A 19,643-nucleotide genomic window follows, 5' to 3' on the forward strand; every position below is an offset into this window, starting at 1 on the left:
CTGATGTGTTAACAGTTCATTCATCCAGCATTTATTGAGGGACTGTTATGTTCTAGGGCTGTGGGATAATGTTAATGAGCAAAGCTGCAAAATCCTCTGCCTGTGTAAACTTACTGGATTATGGCAAGTTGGTGGCTGAAAGATAAGCAGTGTTCTTGTAACCATCCTGCCAGGTGCCTTATCTTAATAAAGTTGAGGAACCACATGTAGTTATGACATACTTGCCATTTTTCTGAGACTGTTTTGTGTCATTTTGAAAATGACTAGCACTTTATAAACTGTGTCTTTCTCTTTTATTCTAGATATAAACCACAATACTTCAGGATCCCATTATGAAAATTCCCAGCGGGGACCTGTGTCTTCTACGAGTGACTCCAGCACAAACTGTAAGAATGCTGTTGTGAGCGACTTGTTGGAAAAAGAAGTATGGCCTTCAGCCCCTGGCAGTGATCCAGAATTGGCTTCAGAATGTGTGGATGCTGATTCTGCCTCCAGTTCTGAATCAGAGAGAAACATCACTATCATGGCTTCAGGGAGCACGGGTGGTGAAAAAGATAGCCTTCGGAATAGCACTGGACTTGGTTCCCAAAACAAGTTTGTGGTTGGTAGCAGCAGCAATAATGTGGGCCATGGAAGCAGTACTGGACCGTGGGGGTTTTCCCATGGAGCCATAATAAGCACATGTCAGGTCTCTGTGGATGCTCCTGAAAGCAAATCAGAAAGTAGCAACAATAGAATGAATGCTTGGGGCACTGTAAGTTCTTCATCAAATGGAGGGTTAAATCCAAGCACTTTGAATTCAGCTAGCAACCATGGTGCCTGGCCAGTATTAGAGAACAATGGACTTGCCCTAAAAGGGCCTGTAGGGAGTGGTAATTCTGGCATCAATATTCAGTGCAGTACCATAGGCCAGATGCCTAACAATCAGAGTATTAACTCTAAAGTGAGTGGTTCTTCTTCCCATGGTACCTGGGGAAGCCTTCAGGAAACTTGTGAATCTGAAGTAAGTGGTACACAGAAGGTTTCATTCAGTGGTCAACCTCAAAATATTACCACTGAAATGACTGGACCAAATAACACTACTAACTTTATGACCTCTAGTTTACCAAACTCCGGTTCAGTACAGAATAATGAACTGCCTAGTAGTAATACAGGGGCCTGGCGTGTGAGCACAATGAATCATCCTCAAATACAGGCTCCATCAGTTATGAATGGCACTTCCCTTTCTCATCTTAGCAATGGAGAGTCAAAAAGTGGGGGCTCTTATGGTACTACATGGGGTGCCTATGGTTCTAATTACTCTGGAGACAAGTGTTCCGGCCCTAATGGCCAAGCTAATGGTGACACTGTGAATGCAACTCTAATGCAGCCTGGCATCAATGGGCCTGTGGGCACTAACTTTCAAGTTAACACAAATAAAGGAGGAAGCGTTTGGGAGTCTGGGGCAGCAAATTCCCAGAGTACGTCATGGGGAAGTGGAAATGGTGCGAATTCTGGAGGAAGTCGAAGAGGATGGGGAACCCCTGCACAAAACACTGGCACTAATATACCCAGCGTCGAGTGGAACAAACTGCCTAGCAATCAGCATTCCAGTGACAGTGCAAATGGCAATGGAAAGAAGTTTACAAATGGATGGAAGTCTACTGAGGAAGAGGATCAGGGTTCTGCCACATCTCAGACAAATGAGCAAAGCAGCGTGTGGGCCAAAACAGGAGGTGCAGTGGAAAGTGAGGGTAGCACAGAAAGCACTGGACGCCTAGAGGAAAAAGCAACTGGGGACAGTCAGAGTCGAGACAGAAGGAAACTTGATCAGCACACATTACTCCAAAGCATCGTGAACAGAGCTGACTTAGATCCACGTGTCCTGTCCAACTCTGGCTGGGGACAGACTCCTATTAAGCAGAATACTGCCTGGGATACCGAAACATCACCTAGAGGGGAGAGAAAGACTGACAATGGGACCGAGGCCTGGGGAAGCTCTGCAGCACAGACTCTTAACTCAGGGGCATGTACGGAGAAGACTGGCCCTAATGGTAATGATACCTCAGCTGTATCGGGGTGGGGCGACCCCAAGCCTGCTCTGAGGTGGGGAGATTCCAAAGGCTCAAACTGCCAGGGGGGGTGGGAAGATGATTCTGCTGCTACAGGAATGATCAAGAGCAATCAGTGGGGGAATTGCAAAGAAGAGAAGTCTGCGTGGAATGATTCGCAAAAGAGCAAACAGGGATGGGGTGATGGACAGAAGGCAAGCCAAGGTTGGTCCGTTTCTGCCAGTGACAACTGGGGAGAAACCTCAAGGAGTAACCATTGGGGGGAGGCTAATAAAAAGTCCAGCTCAGGAGGTAGTGACAGTGATAGGTCCGTTTCTGGTTGGAATGAACTTGGTAAAACTAGTTCTTTTACTTGGGGAAATAACATAAATCCAAATAATTCATCAGGATGGGATGAATCTGCTAAACCTAATCCTTCCCAGGGATGGGGAGACCCTCCAAAGTCTAATCAGTCTCTAGGTTGGGGAGATTCATCAAAGCCAGTCAGTTCTCCGGACTGGAACAAGCAACAAGACCTTGTTGGGTCCTGGGGAATCCCACCAGCCACAGGCAAACCTCCTGGCACAGGCTGGCTGGGGGGACCCATACCAGCCCCAGCAAAAGAAGAAGAGCCCACAGGCTGGGAGGAACCATCCCCAGAATCCATACGACGCAAAATGGAGATTGATGACGGAACTTCTGCCTGGGGAGATCCAAGCAAATACAACTACAAAAATGTGAACATGTGGAACAAAAACGTCCCAAATGGCAGCAGCCGTTCAGACCAGCAAGCACAGGTACATCAGCTGCTGCCTTCTGCAAGTGCCATCTCCAGCAAAGAGGCAAGCAGCAGCTCTGGTAAGCTTCCACTTTGTGGAGTCTCCTTTACAAAGGCTCTGTATCAGCCTACTGTTTCCACAGATCGTTAACAGAGTGCTGGGTGCTGCGCACAAAGGCCTTTCCTCTAATCTGGAAAAGCTTGGCGGGGAGATGAGGGGTGATGTTCACCCAGGTAGTTGAGCTCCACCTTGGCAATATTGTTCCCTATTGGGAGTGTATTATCTGAAAAGCGGGGTCAGGTGGGAGTATGCTACACTTCTCTCATTGTTTTGAGTCAGGCCTTCATTTGGTTTTATTATTTGACTAGAATACCTTGGAAGTAAAACAGTTTTCTGAATACATCATTGTACTTGGCCTAAGAAGAAAGGTTTTTTGGTATGTTTTAGGGTGCTGGCGATTGACAGTCAAGTGCCCCTCAGCTGGTTTTCTTTTGTTTGGTTTTTGGTTTTGTTTAGGTAGGTATGCAGTCCAGGTCTGTTTAGGTGCAGATGTGTATGATTGAACATTTTGGTAATACTTTTCTTGTGTATTCCTATTTCCATATAGTGGTCTAATTCTTATCTCTACAAGTTATTTTGACAACATTGACATGCATTGTCTTTGTTAATGGAGTTTTTGTTGAATAGTCTTATCATTCATAGAGATAGGGATGTTTTCATGAACTTGTCAGTCGGCACCTAATTTTTTAAGTCTGAGTCTTAGGTTTAATTCTTAGAAGAAACACTTATTTATCTAAGGGAAAGCCTCTCCTTGTTGAGGTTCTTTTAACAAAATATGTTTATGGCTTTGATGTTGTTGGCTTTGGACAACTTCAGTATAACATTTTTTTTTCAATATTTATTTTTTTAGGTGTAGATGGACACAACACAATGCCTTTATTTTTATTTGGTGCTGAGGATTGAACCCGGGTCCCACCCGTGCTAGGCGAGCGCTCTACCGCTGAGCCACAATCCCAGCCCCTCAGTGTAATATTTAATAAGTATTATCCAGCATATATAAAAGTAGGATACTTTGCTATTGTTAGTCACTGGTAAAAAATTATAGTCATGTAATTAATAGTATAAATTTTTACACTATTACCCAACTTAATCACCTTAAATTCACTAGGTTTGGTTTAGAAAGATTTTACTAGGAATTAAACTAAGTTTAGAAAGATTTTACTAGGAATTAAACTAATCCATAAAGGAGGATCTTTTTTTTTTTTTTTTTTTTTTTTGGTACCATGATTAAGGTTATTCAAAAGAATCTACTATAGGCCCAGAGGGCAATTTTGAAAGAAGAGGTTAAAAAAAAAAAAAAAAAACATGAAGTTAAATTTGTCATTGGGAAGTGGTTTGTCTTCTTTTTATAAAACAAATGCCTACTGCAGAATCATTATTTATATGTAAATGTGAAATTCTTCATCCTTGATTCCCAAGTATTCTTTATTGCCCCTTATTCCACTGTACTTTCTTACCATCTATGCTGATGACTTTTTTCCCATACTTTCTAAAGGCTGGGGTGAGCCCTGGGGGGAGCCTTCTACTCCAGCCACAACTGTGGATAACGGTACTTCAGCATGGGGTAAACCCATAGACAGTGGTCCCAGCTGGGGGGAACCCATTGCTCCGGCATCCAACACATCCACCTGGGGCTCCAGCTCTGTTGGTCCACAAGCGTTAAGCAAATCTGGTAAGTTACCCTTGATCCCTGGAAGCTAGTATGTAGCACTAACTACTGTTGAATAATTGGATAATGCTTGTACATTGCTTGATGTGTGGGTGTACTGTGGTATACCAGATGATACTCAGCACTTAGCTCTTTGAGTTTGTAACATGATTTATTCTTCTGTCTCCTGTCTAAATTTTTTTTATGTTCATTTTCCTCAAATTGTAATCATTAATGATTTACATACTTCTTACCAAGTTTAAATTATATTTTACCAAATTGGACAATCTATAAATAGTCTGACATCTTTCGTGCCATCCAACCTGAGAGGCTGAAAGAATATAACATGGGACACATCTCCAAACTGCCAGATGTTTCTCAAAAAGTTCCTTTAATTTGAGAGAGACCTGAGATTCAGATCAACCCTGTCACTGTCCCACTCACTGTGTATATTAGACCTTATTGGAATCCCAAAGGCCGTGTGTAGGGAGAAACTGCTTTCTGCTTTTGAGTTCTAAAACTCTTTGAAAATATTTATCCATTTGATCTTTTCAAATTTCATTTGTGTCACTATGCAGATTAATTGGGAACCCATGAAAGCCACCATTGTCTGTGTTTAGGGACCCTATAATTGGTAAAGGCATAGGGGAGGATTTAATGAAAAAAATTTAATAAAAATAAATTCTTCTTTAATTGGACTTTTAGCTCAGTATAAAATGTACATTCCTATTATGCAAATTTGGCAAAAGAAATAGTGTTTTGTTTTCTTTTGTTTTAGGTTCCCTCTCTCCACTCTTTAATGTATACTTTCTTCTAGAAAAAATTGTTTATTAAAGTCTGTTTCTATCACAAATCCACAATCAGGGCCAAAATCTATGCAAGATGGCTGGTGTGGTGATGATATGCCATTGCCTGGAAATCGCCCCACTGGCTGGGAAGAGGAAGAGGATGTAGAGATTGGAATGTGGAATAGTAACTCATCTCAAGAGCTTAACTCATCTTTAAATTGGCCACCATATACCAAGAAAATGTCATCGAAGGTAAACATTTCGAGGGCAAAGCCCTTGAAACTTTCATTTCCAAAGGTAGTTTACCCACAGAAAATTAACCTCCTGCCTGCCCATTTATGGTGATCAGTGTAGTCCAGGCAGTCCCCAACTTAGGTACAGCCTCTTATATGGGCAGCCACCTAGGAAAACCGAAGCCCACAGGAACTTCCTTTCTCCCCACTGCTACAGCTTGGGATCTCTCTCCGACTCCCCTCCACTAGCGCTGCCCGGGGCGACCCCGCCTCCCAGGGTGGTGCCTACAGTGGTGAGGATGGAGAGAAGGCAGATCGCCATGGTGACGCTTGGCATCCCACTGCCAGTCCTCCCATTCCACCTCCTCACCAGAGCCCCTGACATCCCCCTTACCCAAGTCACCATTCTCCTATTCATCTGCCACCTTTGGCCCTTCTCATCCCAGAAGGTCCTATGACAAAAATCCCTAGATATGGGCTGAGTTTGATTTTGTTTTAATATGTGGACAGATTGTATTCCCAAACCTGGTTCTTATCAGAATCATCTGGCATTTGTTAACAGTATCTTTTCCTGTACCCCAGGTCTCTTGACGTTTTGGAAATGGGGTCAAGTGTCCTGTCCTAAACGTTCCCCAGATGTCTCTGATACAGATCCAGGTTTAGGAACCTCTGATTTAGAGCACTGGTTCTCTGAGAGATGATATTGGGGCTGGTGTCAGATTCTCCTGGGGACATCTTTCAAAATATGTGCCTAGTCTCCCAGGTGGTTCTAGCATGTCCTTCCCACCCTATTTGACTTCTGGGTGACCTTAGAAGTCAGATATCCAGTGGGTCGCTGGACTGGCTGGCTGCCAGAGTTCCCCTTTTCATCCTGGGATTCGCAGTCTAGGACCTGCCATTTTTACCTCATACTTTCTTCATTTGGCTGAGTTTGCCTATTGCCTTGCCATATGGCTTATGAAACGCTTCTACATGAATCATTTGATCCTCACAACCTTCTAAGATAGGATACTGATGAGGAATTTGAGGCTGCAAAAGGTGGTGACTTGCCCAAATTTGCATAACTAGTGACAGAGCAAGGACTTAAGTTTAGGTCTTCCGATTCCAAACCCTGTGTTCTTCCCACTGGACCATGCTGTTTTGTGACTTTGTCTTTCCTTACAGGGTCTGAGTGGCAAAAAAAGGAGAAGGGAAAGGGTGTGTAGCCTTTTTACTCTTTCTCCTTTGTTTCTACTAGTAAAATTCTTTAGAAAGCAACTGCAAACATTTATTTAGCTTCTGCTGTGTGCCAGGTACTGTGCTTGGTGCTGGGGATTGAAATTCACTTAAGAGTTGAGCTGTGCATTCATGGAGCTCATGATTTCCTATGGGGCATTAGGAGAGCTTCCTAAGAGTGTCAGCTGGAATTTGGAAGATGCCTGGGGTGGGATGTATTAAGGAGAATAGAAGCCTGACATTACTAAAAGGCAACTTTCTAGAAAGAAGTAGTAGGAGATCTGGCTCTGTAGTTAAATTAGAGAGATTATTAAGGTATTCTCAGTTCATGCCAAGGAATTTGAACTTTATTTTACATAAAATATGGAGCCAATGAAAAAGAATAAAAGAGAACATCAGTGAATTTTTAAAAAACTTTTTAAAACTAGCCAATGATAGTATGAAATATAAATTGGAACAGGAGAGACCAGATTTAGGAATCTCAGGAAGCTTTTCCATTAATTCAAGTTAGAAAAGAGGGTTTGATTTGGGAAATTAGAATAAATGTGTAGTTGAAGGGACTAATTTGAAAGACATTTTAGAATTCAAGGGACAGAAAACTTGGCACCTAGTTAGAGGGGGCGGGAGTGAAAGGAAAAGGAATCAAAGACGACTTGAGAGCCTTGGAGAGGGTTAGGTGCTTGCTTCAGAGACCTGCATTTAGGGGGTTAATTATGAAGCTGGGTTCTGTTTCACAGTCAGAAGGAACAGGTAGTAGCAATGGGAAAGGGACATTCAGGCCACAGACTTGAGGATGGTCTGCAGTCTTCATATGGACGGGAGACCTCGGTTTCTGAGACTCCGGCCTCTCTGTCTACCAGGCTGCTGCTAATCATGTGCCTTCATTGTTTCAGCCCGGGTGTCAGGGTGGTGTCTGTACCTTCCGTACCCCAACCGGCCTCAGAGAGCCAGCACGAAGCGGGAGGGATCCAGCTTCAACTGCTGCTGGAGATGCTGTGTTCTTGGCAACACAAATAGAAAGTTTAAATATCTTTTCATGGGGAAACACATGGTGTTTCTTCAGTGTAGTACACATAGCATAATTAAAGGTTAAATTATTTTTTTTTGGACTAACTTGAGAAGTGAATCACTATTTTTCACTTTGGTATGAGAATTCTAAAAATCCAAATTATAATAAATCTTTCAGAACAGAGTCCGTTTGTAGATTGAGAACTGCCCAGTGGACAGGTCCTCATTGTTCAGAGGCCCCTTTTTCATTTAGGGGGTCCTCAGGGCCTTTGCTTCTGTCTTTTCCTTCTGACTGCCTGCCTTTAGAGATTTCTCTGTACATTACAGCTATATCAGAGGACTGGAGCAAAGGAAGTTGAAAATCAAATAAGTTGATTTTTATAATGTCAACAACTCTGATAAGAGTTGGTTGGAGGAGAAATTATTGGCTAAAAATGAGAGTTGGGAATTGTCTTAAAGTTTTATTAATCCATCACTATACCCAGATAAATAGAGATGGCCATGGCATCTTTTCTACTCTTTTATTTTACAAAGGGAATGATGAAAGGTGGAAACAAACAAGAAGAAGCATGGATAAATCCATTTGTTAAACAGTTTTCAAATATCAGTTTTTCGGTAAGTGTGTTTTCCGGTAGTCCCTCCACTTTCGGTAGTGGTCCATAATTTATCCCAATTTCATATTTTTGTTTTCTAAAAGTCATTCTTCACCCTTGGGTCCTTAAAATATCATTGCAGTTAGAGTAAAATTGACCTTCAAACCTTAATTTTTATAGTTTAAGCTAAAAACCCATATCACATCTCATGGAAAATTTTTTACATTAAAATATAATGAAAAATGAAGCTTTTGTGAAATACACTAAAAATTCACTTTTATTTGTTTTCATTAACAAATTAAGGTCTGCTAACATGTTACTTTTTCTTATTTCAGAGAGACTCACCAGAAGAAAATGTACAGAGCAATAAGATGGACCTTTCTGGAGGTGAGAGAAAATTAAATCAGTTTGAGTTCATGTTGATCTCTGATGAACAAGTGTATCTAAAATGCGGCCTTCCTCAGGGAGCCCTCACCCATCCCAGGAGAGACCCCCTGGGCGTGGTTCAATGAGTGCACGCATGTCAGTGGGGGTCTAAGGTAGTGGCGATGATAGTCTGTTATTAGAGTCCTATCAGCAGTGGGTTTTCCCCAAAGAGGGAGTTGATTTTCTCAATCAGGGAACCACGTGTATGGAGGCCTAGATGTGACCGGGGTGTCTTCAACCTTACTGGAGAAATGGCAAGTAGGTCCCTATAATGAGGCCAGAAATACAAAAGTGATGGTCAGAAGAGGGTGGTGTGAGTGGAGATAATGCAGCTCCCCTTGGGTAGAGATGCCATAGAGCCAGGCACTAAATCAGGGGGAACTTGGGGGCCTGAGCTTTCTTCTGAAAATATGAGATTAAGAGTTTTAAGCAGAGGAATTGCATGATTTAGGTTTATGTTTTAGAAAAAATAACCCTGGGCACAGATTGAAAATAGCTCAGGACAGAAAACAGCAGCAGCAAAGGGTGCACCGAAGATGCTCGAGATGGTGCACTGGGCAGAGCCCTGCTGCAGTAGCTGTGTTGCCTTCCAAGCTCCAAACTGAGAAAGTGCCTGGAAAGAACCTACTCCCGTGGCGATATAGGACTGGAATCACCAGAAATTGATGATCAGCTGTCGCTGATGTTGTTGCAGAGGGTGAGGGGAGTTGTAACGAAAGCTGCCTCAGCTTCCTCACCTGCGCAGTGCCGTGGGTGGTCTGGGCCGAAGAGGGGAACTTTAAGAATTATTAACTCTGGCAAGGAATTAGGATAGCAAGGAATTGGTCAGAAAACGGTGAAAGAACTCTAAAGATTCTATGAGTAGCACACAGAAGAAGTCACCAACCTTGGGATGGAGATAGCATGCATCCTGCCCCCTGCTGAACTCCCGTCTCCTGGCCACAGCCATGGCTTACTGCTGAGCAGAGAGTAGTCATTGTGATGCCACCCCAGAGGAATTGTGGGAAGTGTACCCTTCAGGATAGCAAGCAGAGAGTGACAGCCTAGGAGAGGTGTCTCACTAGTGGCACTCCACTATAAAACTGCCAGAGGGGTGCCTGGTGGAAGCTGCGGGTTCCTGGCAAGGTGAGCTTGGGACAGCTGCCTGTGTGGCTGGAGAGAGCACACCAGGCCCGGGAGCCAGGTCTTTTTACAGTGTCTCTTCTGCACACTCTGTTGACATGGCTTCAGTGCCGGCTAGCAAAGGAACAAATATGTAACAGGCTGAATCCATTACTTTCACAAAGCAGCCAGAAAGGTCGAGTAATCAGTACAGTTCACCCCCCCCTCTGACCACTCACTGCTTCCACGTGCATCCTTCTGCTCACAGTGCAGACTGCTCTTTCTGCATAACAGAATGCAGCTTTCTTTCTTAAACATGAGGAAGATGAGAAGCTGTGCAGTCCCAATTGTCATTGTACCAGTGTTGGCCCTATTAATTTCCCCTTGAGTTCAGCCACAGTTTCTTACCCAAAGCACTAAATTATAAAGTACTTGTATTAACTTTTGAGTAAGGTAAAAATGAGAAAGAGAAGGAAGGTAACGGTCGACCCAAACAAGTCACCACCAACCTGGAACAAGCAGTGGAAACCATGTCGGGCCACTCCAGGCAGAGGTCCCTTCCTCTGATGGAAGTGCTTAAAGTATCGAAGTGTTTTGGATTTTAGAATATTTACATAAACTACTGGTTTATGTAATCCCTAATCCAAAATGCTTCAAAATCCAAAATTTCTTGAGTATCACATACACAAAAAAGTTTCAGATTTGGGGTTTTTAGATTGGGGTGACTTACCCTGTGCCGTCCTTATTCAGTAGCTGGTCACAACCCGCCGTTAGTGTCAGTGTCTTCCTTCTTTCATTGTTATCCTTTATTTACTCTGCTTTCAAGTTGAACCTTGGCTGTTCTAGGCCCCTTAACGGGTTGGATGATCCAAACCTTTATTTTCGAAGGATTGGAGCTGCATTTCTCCCTGTCCCTTTTAGCTGCCTCTAATGTTGGGTAAGGGACTGTGCAAAGCGCCCAGAGAAACCTCTGGGTTCTGCAGTCTTCATGCTTTCATTCTGAGTCAGAAAACCACTCTCCCCTTGGTAGTCAGAACCAGCCTGTTCCTGCCTGTCATAGGAGTCCCCATGTCCGGGCGGCCATCGCCGTCCTCCGTTGTGTGGAACCATTTTTGTGTCTTTTGGAGGAAGCATTTTCTCTCTCAAGGACTAAGTTCTCTAAATGGAGCTATCAGACAGGAAGCAAGAATTCTGTAAGTGGCCTCGTAGGTATGATTGTGAGGGAGACCACTCCCGCTTTCATCTTTTTGTTTGTGGATTCTGGCCGTGGGAGAGATTCATACTTGTTTCCTGCAAGACAGAAGCCCTCCTCTGAGCATGTTGTCCCCTAACTTGCTTTGTATTGAGTCTTCAGTGGCCACCCTGCCCATCACTTGGCTAGCCACCTTCAGATGATGGTATAGGTAGTAAGGCCAGTTAATTCCCCTATTGTACTTCCTTTGCTATGGAAAAAAAAAAAAAAGATTCTTTTTGATCTTTTTGTTTGTGGGGTTGGTTTTTTGTTTTGTTTTTGGTTTTTGAACTCAGGGGTACTTGCCCACTGAGCCACATCCCCATCCCTATTTTATTTATTTAGAGACAGGGTCTCACTGAATTACTTAATGCCTCGCTTTTACTGAGGCTGGCATATGAACTTGAAATCCTCCTGCCTCGGCCTCCCTAGCTGCTAGGATTACAGGTGTGCACCACCACACCCATCTGAAAAGAATTCTTGACCTGAAATGTGGCTTGACTTGACACTGTTCTCTGACAAGGGACAAGGTATTCTGTGAGACCATAGATGGCAGAAGCTTTATAGACTAGAAAAATCCACATCCAGAAGATGCATGTAGTCCTGTGAGGACAAATTTCTGCTGCTTCCACGGCTCACTGAATGACAGAAGTAGCTCAGATGTCATGCTAATGGGACTTGCTGGAAATCTGTCCTCTGAGGTGCCGGGGGAAGCTGTTCATGGAGAGACAGCTCACCAGAGACACTGCTCCAAGACTGGAGATTTGGAAGAATGCTGGGAGAAGCTGACCACTGCATACTCTGACCACCCAGGCCCTGGAGAAGCTGGGAGTGCAGCTGAAGCCTGCCAAGAGAGCGCTGGGCCAAAGAGGACACACTTTTTCCTGCACTCTCTCCAGCGCCCTCTACTGACCAAACCTCAGTGCCAGATGGCAAAGGAAAAAAAACAATTCCAAGGGGTCTGTCTTTTCATAGAAGAGGCGAAAAGGGTGAATCTGGAACTGAGAGACAACAAACCAATAGCTGGAAATTATTTGAGATAAGAATATAATAGAGGGCTGGGGATGTGGCTCAAGCGGTAGCGTGCTCGCCTGGCATGCGCGCGGCCTTGGTTCGATCCTCAGCACCACATACCAACAAAGATGTTGTGTCCGCCGAGAACTAAAAAATAAATATTAAAAATTCTCTCTCTCTCTCTCTCCTCTCTCACTCTCTCTTTAAAAAAAAAATTAAAAAAAAAGAATATAATAGAAATAGCAGGTTCAATAAGACATTGAGTTTGAAGTTACTGTCAACACCATGTTTAGTAAGCAGAAGTCTTAGGACATGTAATTACCTGGACATGAATGGTAGAGAAGCCACAGGATTGATCAGAGAGAGATGTAGAGTAATGGACCAGAGACGGAATCCTGAGTAATAACAAATAACATTTAAGGAATGATCCTGAGAGAAGCAGGAGAAGTTAGAGTAATTTTTGAGAAGCCAAGTGAGCATAGAGTCTTGAAAAGAAAATGGCTGTCATGGAGTAAGTTTGACAGGGGGGTGAATCATTGGTTTCTAAAGGGCCTTATTAATGGAGTGATGCACTGTGGGGAAATCACCACGTTTGGCACCAAGTTGATTCTGAAAGGGATGGGAAGTGTTGGGGAATGGTTTGTGGAGCATCTTTTAATAAACTTTTAAAAGATAATTTGCACAGAATAATGTTGATTATCAGGAAGGAAGAACTTGGGAAGACCTTAAAAAAAAAAAAGAGTTGGTTGAATTTGGTTGTAGGAGTAGATGTGGAGAGTTAGGCCAAGAATTCAGAATGACTGGGCTGGGTGTGTGAGTGAATAGTGGTGCCATTCATGGGGAAAGGAAACAGAGGAGTTGTTTATTGCAAAGGATTATTGACACTCCGGGGAGCTCTGACGGTGGGTTGCTGAGGTATCTGACCCACAGCTGGAACAGTACTTCAAGAAAGCATTTTCAGTGACTCAAGAGGTGGAGTCAGGAGGATCACAAGTTCAAGACCAGCCTCAGCAACTTAGTGATTCAGTGTGTAACTTAGCGAGACCCTGTCTCAAAAAAGTGGGGAGGGCTGGGGAGATGGTTCAGTGATTAAGTGCCCCGGGTTCATTTCCCAGTACCAAAAAAAAGAAAGAAAAGACACTAATGGCATTTTCAAAATGTACCTATTTTAAGAATTTTTTCCTTTCTTCAAATTTTTGTCTTTTCCACTTGCCAGGAATAAGGGTAAGTATTCTGATGGTGGAAGACATCTCAAAAAGTAGCAACTGCAAAGAATGGATGGTTTGTGGATTGAGAAAATGTGCAGAATGAAGTAGAGGGAAATAGAAATCTGTTGGAGGGGACTGGGGCCCTGATGTGGGTGTGCTGAGCAGGCCGTGAAAGGCTGAGGCTGAGCCGCAGCATGGAGTCACGGGGTCACTTACATGGGGTGACTTGATGCCTTGGTAGTGAGAGAAGTCTGAAGGCAGCAAGTAGGTAGTGAAAAGGCAGACAGCAAGTCTTAGTGTGTTCCCGTGCTGGAGAGTCTTGAGGTGGAGAGAAGTGGAGACGTGCCAGTCCAGCCTGGCATAGGGAGGGCTGGGGAAGCGAGGGCCTTGTCCACTTTTAAAAAGATTGGTTGAAATAGGGTGGTAGCCTAGGCACTGGCTATTTCCAGCCAAGATTTTGCAGAGGTTTTCATTAGAAAAGATTGCAGGAACAGTCATAACGAGGAGATGATCGACAGAGAAGGTTTTAGGGAAGGCAGAATGTTGCCCTGGCCGGTGTCCAGTTTCACCGTCTGCCAAAAAGGGGCAATAATAACAAAGAGTTAAAATCATCTAAATCAGTGCACACACCGAGTGGGACCCAATGTGAAGTGAGCACTTACTAAGTGGTGGCTTGTCCATGTGGGTAGTTTTTATTTTCATTCTTTATTAATGGACAGTACGTTTTTATTGTAAGATTAAGCAGGGGCTGAGGCTGTAGCTCAGTGGTAGAGCACTTGCCAGGCAGGTGCTCTACCTTGTTTGATCCTTAGTACCGCATAAAAGTAAATAAGTAAAATAAAGGTATTCTGTCCATCTCCAACTAAAATAAATCTTAAAAAAAAAATAAGATAAGCAGATAAATGAAGGTGTCTTAAAGTATGTTTCTTAAGAATTCTTTTTAAAATGAGGTTATTAGCCACCTTCTGTTGACTAACTTACTTTTAATTTTACTTTTAAGTTAATTAGTTCATAAAAATAATAGTATCTGGTCTGGGGATATAGCTCACTTGGTACAGTGCTTGCCTTGCATGCACAAGGCCCTGGGTTTGGTCCCTAGCACCAAAATAATAATAATAATAGTATCTGCTAAAACTCAGCTTCACCTGTGAGGATCACAATAGTTAGGAAATGCATAAATACTGCATTTCTCACATCTTTATCAAGGTAGAAGTCATTTCAGTTTGGAAAGTGTTTTGTTTTCTGCTGTAAATTTGTCTGAAATCAGTTAGGTTGTCTGTCCTCCTATGGATAACATAGTGTCCTGCGTTTATTAGGAATGTTACAAGACAAACGAATGGAGATAGATAAACATAGCCTGAATATTGGTGATTACAATCGAACGGTCGGGAAAGGCCCTGGTTCTCGGCCTCAGATTTCCAAAGAGTCTTCCATGGAGCGCAGTCCTTATTTTGATAAGGTAGGATTGTTTTTGATTTTATCTCTGTGACTGATAACCAATGTACTTACTAGCCTAATATTTATGTTAATATTTTAGAACATTCAATGTGATATGAAATGTTATAATTTAGTGCCAAATCTGTTAGTAGATTTATAGTTCATTGTCCCAGTTATGCCTCAGTTTAGCATAGGGTTGTGTTTATATTTCCTTCTTAATCCCATAAAATTGTTTGGCTCTTTTTATGTCCTCTAGAACCAACACTAATCTGATCTCTTCTGTTTTCTACCTGTTTCCTGTTGGTGCTGGGATGTCATGTGACTTCTCTTCTGTTCCTGCAATGATTTCTCCCTTCCACTTGTTTGCTTGGCTGGTGTGCACATCTTTCTGTCTGTCCAATCAGGATGGCATTGTAGCAGATGAATCCCAAAACATGCAGTTTATGTCCAGTCAAAGCATGAAGCTTCCCCCTTCAAATAGTGCACTACCTAACCAGGCCCTTGGCTCCATAGCAGGGCTGGGTATGCAAAACTTGAATTCTGTTAGACAGGTAAGTCCAGATGTGTATTTTAGGCTCTCTGTTGTATGATTTGTATTAGTGATAAGATCTCTCTTACATGTAGTTACTGTTTAAATCAGTAGTACAATATGGTCATGTGACGCCTGTCCCTAAAGAGTCCCACTGTTGCTTTGCCCTTTGTGTTCATAGAATGGCAATCCCAGTATGTTTGGTGTTGGAAACACAGCAGCACAACCCCGGGGCTTGCAGCAGCCTCCAGCACAACCTCTTAGTTCATCTCAGCCTAATCTCCGTGCTCAAGTGCCTCCTCCATTACTCTCCCCTCAGGTAAGTAGACTTCTATTATAGTCTCCTCCACTTACACCTGGAGAAGAACCTTGAATAATTTGATATTGAATGAGGTGACTAGTCAAGCATCATAATATTTATTGGCATCTTTGACATGCTGTAAATTCTGATTAGCTATTACTACAAGAATGAAGAAAATGAGTCAAAGATTTGTTCAAATCCAGAATACCATTTTTCTATAGAACACCTTGGGAGCAGGATAGCAACAAAGTAAAGTTGACTGATTTAAAATTCATCTCTCATCTTTACTTACCCCAAGAAAAAGTATGTGTTAGAAATACCAGCATGTCACAAGAAATCAGATACGTGCTCAAAAGCTACTGGACAGGGCAAAGTTGACTTCTGCGGAAGATTGCGCTACCAAAAAGAAGCCCTCGGGCCGCCCCTCGACAGGATGCCCGCCCAGGGTTTGTCCCTAAGGCAGCGCTGCCCTTGCTCTGCCAGGAGGAGTTCAGGGTTTCCGTCTCCACATGTGACTAATTTAAAATTGGGGAGGGCAAGGGAAAGGGCTGTAGTTATGACTGGATCCCCTCCCACACTGTGAGCATTATGATTGGAAGACAGAGGACAAAGCGGGGGGGGGGGGGGGGGGGGCGGTGCTCAAAATGGCTGCTTCAACTGCATGGTTTTGTGACTTAAAATCAGCTCCACCCACCTACCCACTATGAAATTTAAGTTTCAGATTACAGCAAACACATTGCTTTTACATATTAGGAAACTCAAACTACAGGAAAGAGAACATAAATTTTATACATAATGTGAATGATAAATTAAACAAATAAAGGGAGAAAGCTATCACCCCCCTCCGTGAATAATTCACTAATTTAATTGTTATAATTAAAACATAAGGTACATTTAGCTAGTCTGAGTTATGCTATCAACATTATTAATTTACCGTTGTGATCCTAAGGTTCCAGTTTCATTGCTGAAGTATGCACCAAACAACGGTGGCCTGAATCCGCTCTTCGGCCCTCAGCAGGTAGCCATGCTGAACCAGCTATCCCAACTAAACCAGCTTTCTCAGATCTCCCAGTTACAGGTAAGCAGAATAATAGCCACACATTTATTGAGTGTCTGCCGTGCTGCCGACCACTGGGCTCCTTGTGGGGAGTCCTGCAGTAATAAGGTGGGCAGAGTCGTAAGCTTGCATGGAGATGAACACCAGAGAGGAGTGTTTTGCACAGATGCTTTGACAGGAGACCTGGCCACGTCTAAGATGGTAGGGGGTAGGATCAGACAGTTCCTTCTGAGTTGAAAGCTTAGCTTGAGCAGCGCAGCTGGAAGCCAGAGTCCAAGGAAGAGGTGGCACTAGATGAGGGGGGTGGGGCCCGCCAGCATTGGCATGTCAAGGGTCGTGGGTCTATTGTAGAGTGGTGTGGTAGTGACAACCTTTTTGCCGTTTTCCCCCAGCGATTGTTAGCGCAGCAGCAAAGGGCGCAGAGTCAGAGAAGCGTGCCTTCTGGTAACCGGCAGCAGCAAGACCAGCAGGTAGGTCCGATTCTTCCACGTGCTGTGCTGTCCTGTGTTTCAGTGAACTCCTATCACTTCCATTATGACAAGAGATCTGAAAATTCTTTTATTAAAATATCATGAAGTATATTGTCAAGTCTGCAATTTGCCCATGAGTCGTATTAATTATTATACATGATGCTTCCCTTTCCTGCTGAGAAGGAAGTGAATTAAAAAATGAAAGGAATATGGATATATCTGCAAAGGCTTCCCCCCCACACATTGTTTCCCAATTGTTTTGCTATTTTAAGGGTCGACCTCTTAGTGTACAGCAGCAAATGATGCAGCAATCTCGTCAACTTGATCCAAACGTGTTGGTGAAGCAGCCGACTCCACCGTCTCAGCAGCAGTCACTCCATCAGCCAGCCATGAAGTCTTTCCTTGACAATGTCATGCCTCACACTACACCGGAGCTGCAAAAAGGGCCATCACCAATAAATGCTTTCAGCAACTTTCCTATAGGTGGGTCTCTCCTGGGCCAGTGTGTGCTGGTGCCTGAGTGCCACAGCATGCGTCCTTCTCCTCCACCTTTACAGCCTCCCTTCACAGAAGCTGGCTGTGTCTCGTAGGTGCCTCTCCCAGGGCTGCCAGGCCCTCTTCAAGGTTCAGCCCATCTGGGTGCTTCAGGGAAGGTCTCTCTCCATTCAAGAAAATCACCTGTTTGAAAGTTTGAACTCATTTAGAGTTAGAATAAAGCAAACATTTCCTTTTAGGAGTCGAGCTTTCTTAGTTGTGGGGTATGAGGAGGTGAAGAACTGACAAGAATTGTTATTAGAAACGGCATACTAGAGAATTTTTGTGCACTTACCGCTTTGGGGAAACAACTGAGAGTAGTCACCTGGTTTGCTAGTTGTCAGACCAGGGATTTGTAAGTACTTGCTGGTATAAATAAGAACTGGGAGTGGAGAAGGCCTTTGTCACACGCAGCAGCTTCCCCCTCGGTTTTTTCTTGTCCCGGGGATTGTGGGTTTTTTTGTTTTGTTTTGTTTTTTATTCCTTTGATTGAATTTCAGCTTGTGATTGTTCGTACCATGTTTGTTTTGCTTTTCCTCTCTCTTTACCTGAACAACAGGTTTTTTTTTTTTTTTGTTTTTTTTTAAGAGAGAGAAGAGAAAAAGAGGATTTTTTAATATTTATTTTTCAGTTTTCGGTGGACACAACATCTTTATTTTATTTTTATGTGGTGCTGAGGATTGAACCCAGCGCCCCGTGCATGCCAGGCGAGCGCATTACTACTTGAGCCACATCCCCAGCCCACAACAGTTTCTTTTAAACCATCTTGGTTGGTTGCTTGCCAACTCTGTTGAAAACCTAATTGTTAGTTCATCAGTGTGGTCTGGGCTGTGGACAAAGGTTGGGGCACGCTGTTGCCCCGCCTCTGCTTCTCTTTGGCTGGACTGATGTTGCCATGGGCTCCCTGGTGTTGCCGTGGGCTCTCAGGGAACAAATTGTACCGAGTCCTTAAGATCATTAGCAGTTTGCATTTCTAGGGAACCGTTCCTCTGTCCATTACCTCTGTGGTTGGATACTTTTAATGGTGACTAGGTGACTAACATCTCTGGCACCTTTTGGGCTATAATAGCAGAGTTACATTGAAGTGCAGGTACCATGTGGCCTATAAAACCCACGAACTATATGAACCTTTATTCTCAAAAAATTGCCAATTCTTGATCTAATCACGGGTATAAGAGCATAAATTTGGTCATTGCAAAAATGGGGATGATTTTAAAGAATTCAGAATGATTTAAAAGAATTTTTTAATAAAAGAACCAATACCACAAGAATACTCATCAAACCAAAGAATTAAAAGACATTTGATTTGAAACTTTAGAATAAGAGCTACTTGGGGTAGTGTATTAAATAAGGATTTTCGCTCTCGCTGGAAAGTCTTCAGTTTTTAACAAGCATTTTAGATGTTTCTGATGTTAATGGTCCCTGGGTCACATCTTTAAAAGCACTGCTTACTGGTCAGTGTCTAAGGTGAACTTCTGGCCTTATTCAGGAGAATGTCTGAGTTGGCTGGCCTCATCAGCAAGTTGCAAGTAAATTGTGTCTCGGCCTGAGAGTCTCCCCCTAGATTTAGAGGAGGAGGACATTTTACTTTTAAATGACAGCATCCTTTGACTGGTTAGCCAGCTGAAAATCGTTTAGTTTTCGAGTTAGAAGATAGCAACTGAAAGTGATGACATGTTCTTCATGCATGATCCTCCTGGGGAATCACTGAATAGCTACCTCCTATCAGTGGTAAACTTACAAACTTTATAATTCAACTCCCTGAGATTTAAACATGATCGAAATTATGTGGAAAATAGTTATTCCATAGATGACATGGTATGAGCATTTTCATGGGTTGAAAACATTGAACTGTGTGGTTGGAAGGGCTACTCCACAGTTACTTGGGTGTGCTTTCTGTTGACCTAGCTGATCTCTTGCTCCCAGCCTTGTGTATGCTTGACCTCGGCCAAGAGTCCTGAGCGTCTCTTCTGCCTGTGGG

General features: G+C 43.2%; 1 protein-coding gene across 14 annotated transcripts in view; it reads left to right on the forward strand.

Moving 5' to 3' along the window:
• TNRC6A (trinucleotide repeat containing adaptor 6A) overlaps positions 1-19,643 on the forward strand; it is a 175,118-nt gene that overhangs the window by 142,721 nt on the left and 12,754 nt on the right. For 11 of the 14 annotated variants that reach the window (XM_081299826.1, XM_081299827.1, XM_081299837.1 and 8 more), the window contains 12 exons: positions 303-2,888; positions 4,365-4,541; positions 5,382-5,557; positions 6,703-6,735; positions 8,296-8,376; positions 8,690-8,741; positions 14,651-14,793; positions 15,176-15,322; positions 15,482-15,619; positions 16,551-16,679; positions 17,051-17,128; positions 17,401-17,611. In XM_081299826.1, the coding sequence (XP_081155952.1) occupies positions 303-2,888; positions 4,365-4,541; positions 5,382-5,557; positions 6,703-6,735; positions 8,296-8,376; positions 8,690-8,741; positions 14,651-14,793; positions 15,176-15,322; positions 15,482-15,619; positions 16,551-16,679; positions 17,051-17,128; positions 17,401-17,611 (3,951 nt within the window). The remainder of the gene's footprint in view (positions 1-302; positions 2,889-4,364; positions 4,542-5,381; positions 5,558-6,702; positions 6,736-8,295; positions 8,377-8,689; positions 8,742-14,650; positions 14,794-15,175; positions 15,323-15,481; positions 15,620-16,550; positions 16,680-17,050; positions 17,129-17,400; positions 17,612-19,643) is intronic. The other 3 variants (XM_081299838.1, XM_081299839.1, XM_081299833.1) reach the window with 2 other exon arrangements.

Source organism: Spermophilus citellus (genome assembly GCF_964194105.1).
Source record: "Spermophilus citellus genome assembly, chromosome: 6".
In the NCBI taxonomy this organism is placed as follows: Eukaryota; Metazoa; Chordata; class Mammalia; order Rodentia; family Sciuridae; genus Spermophilus; species Spermophilus citellus.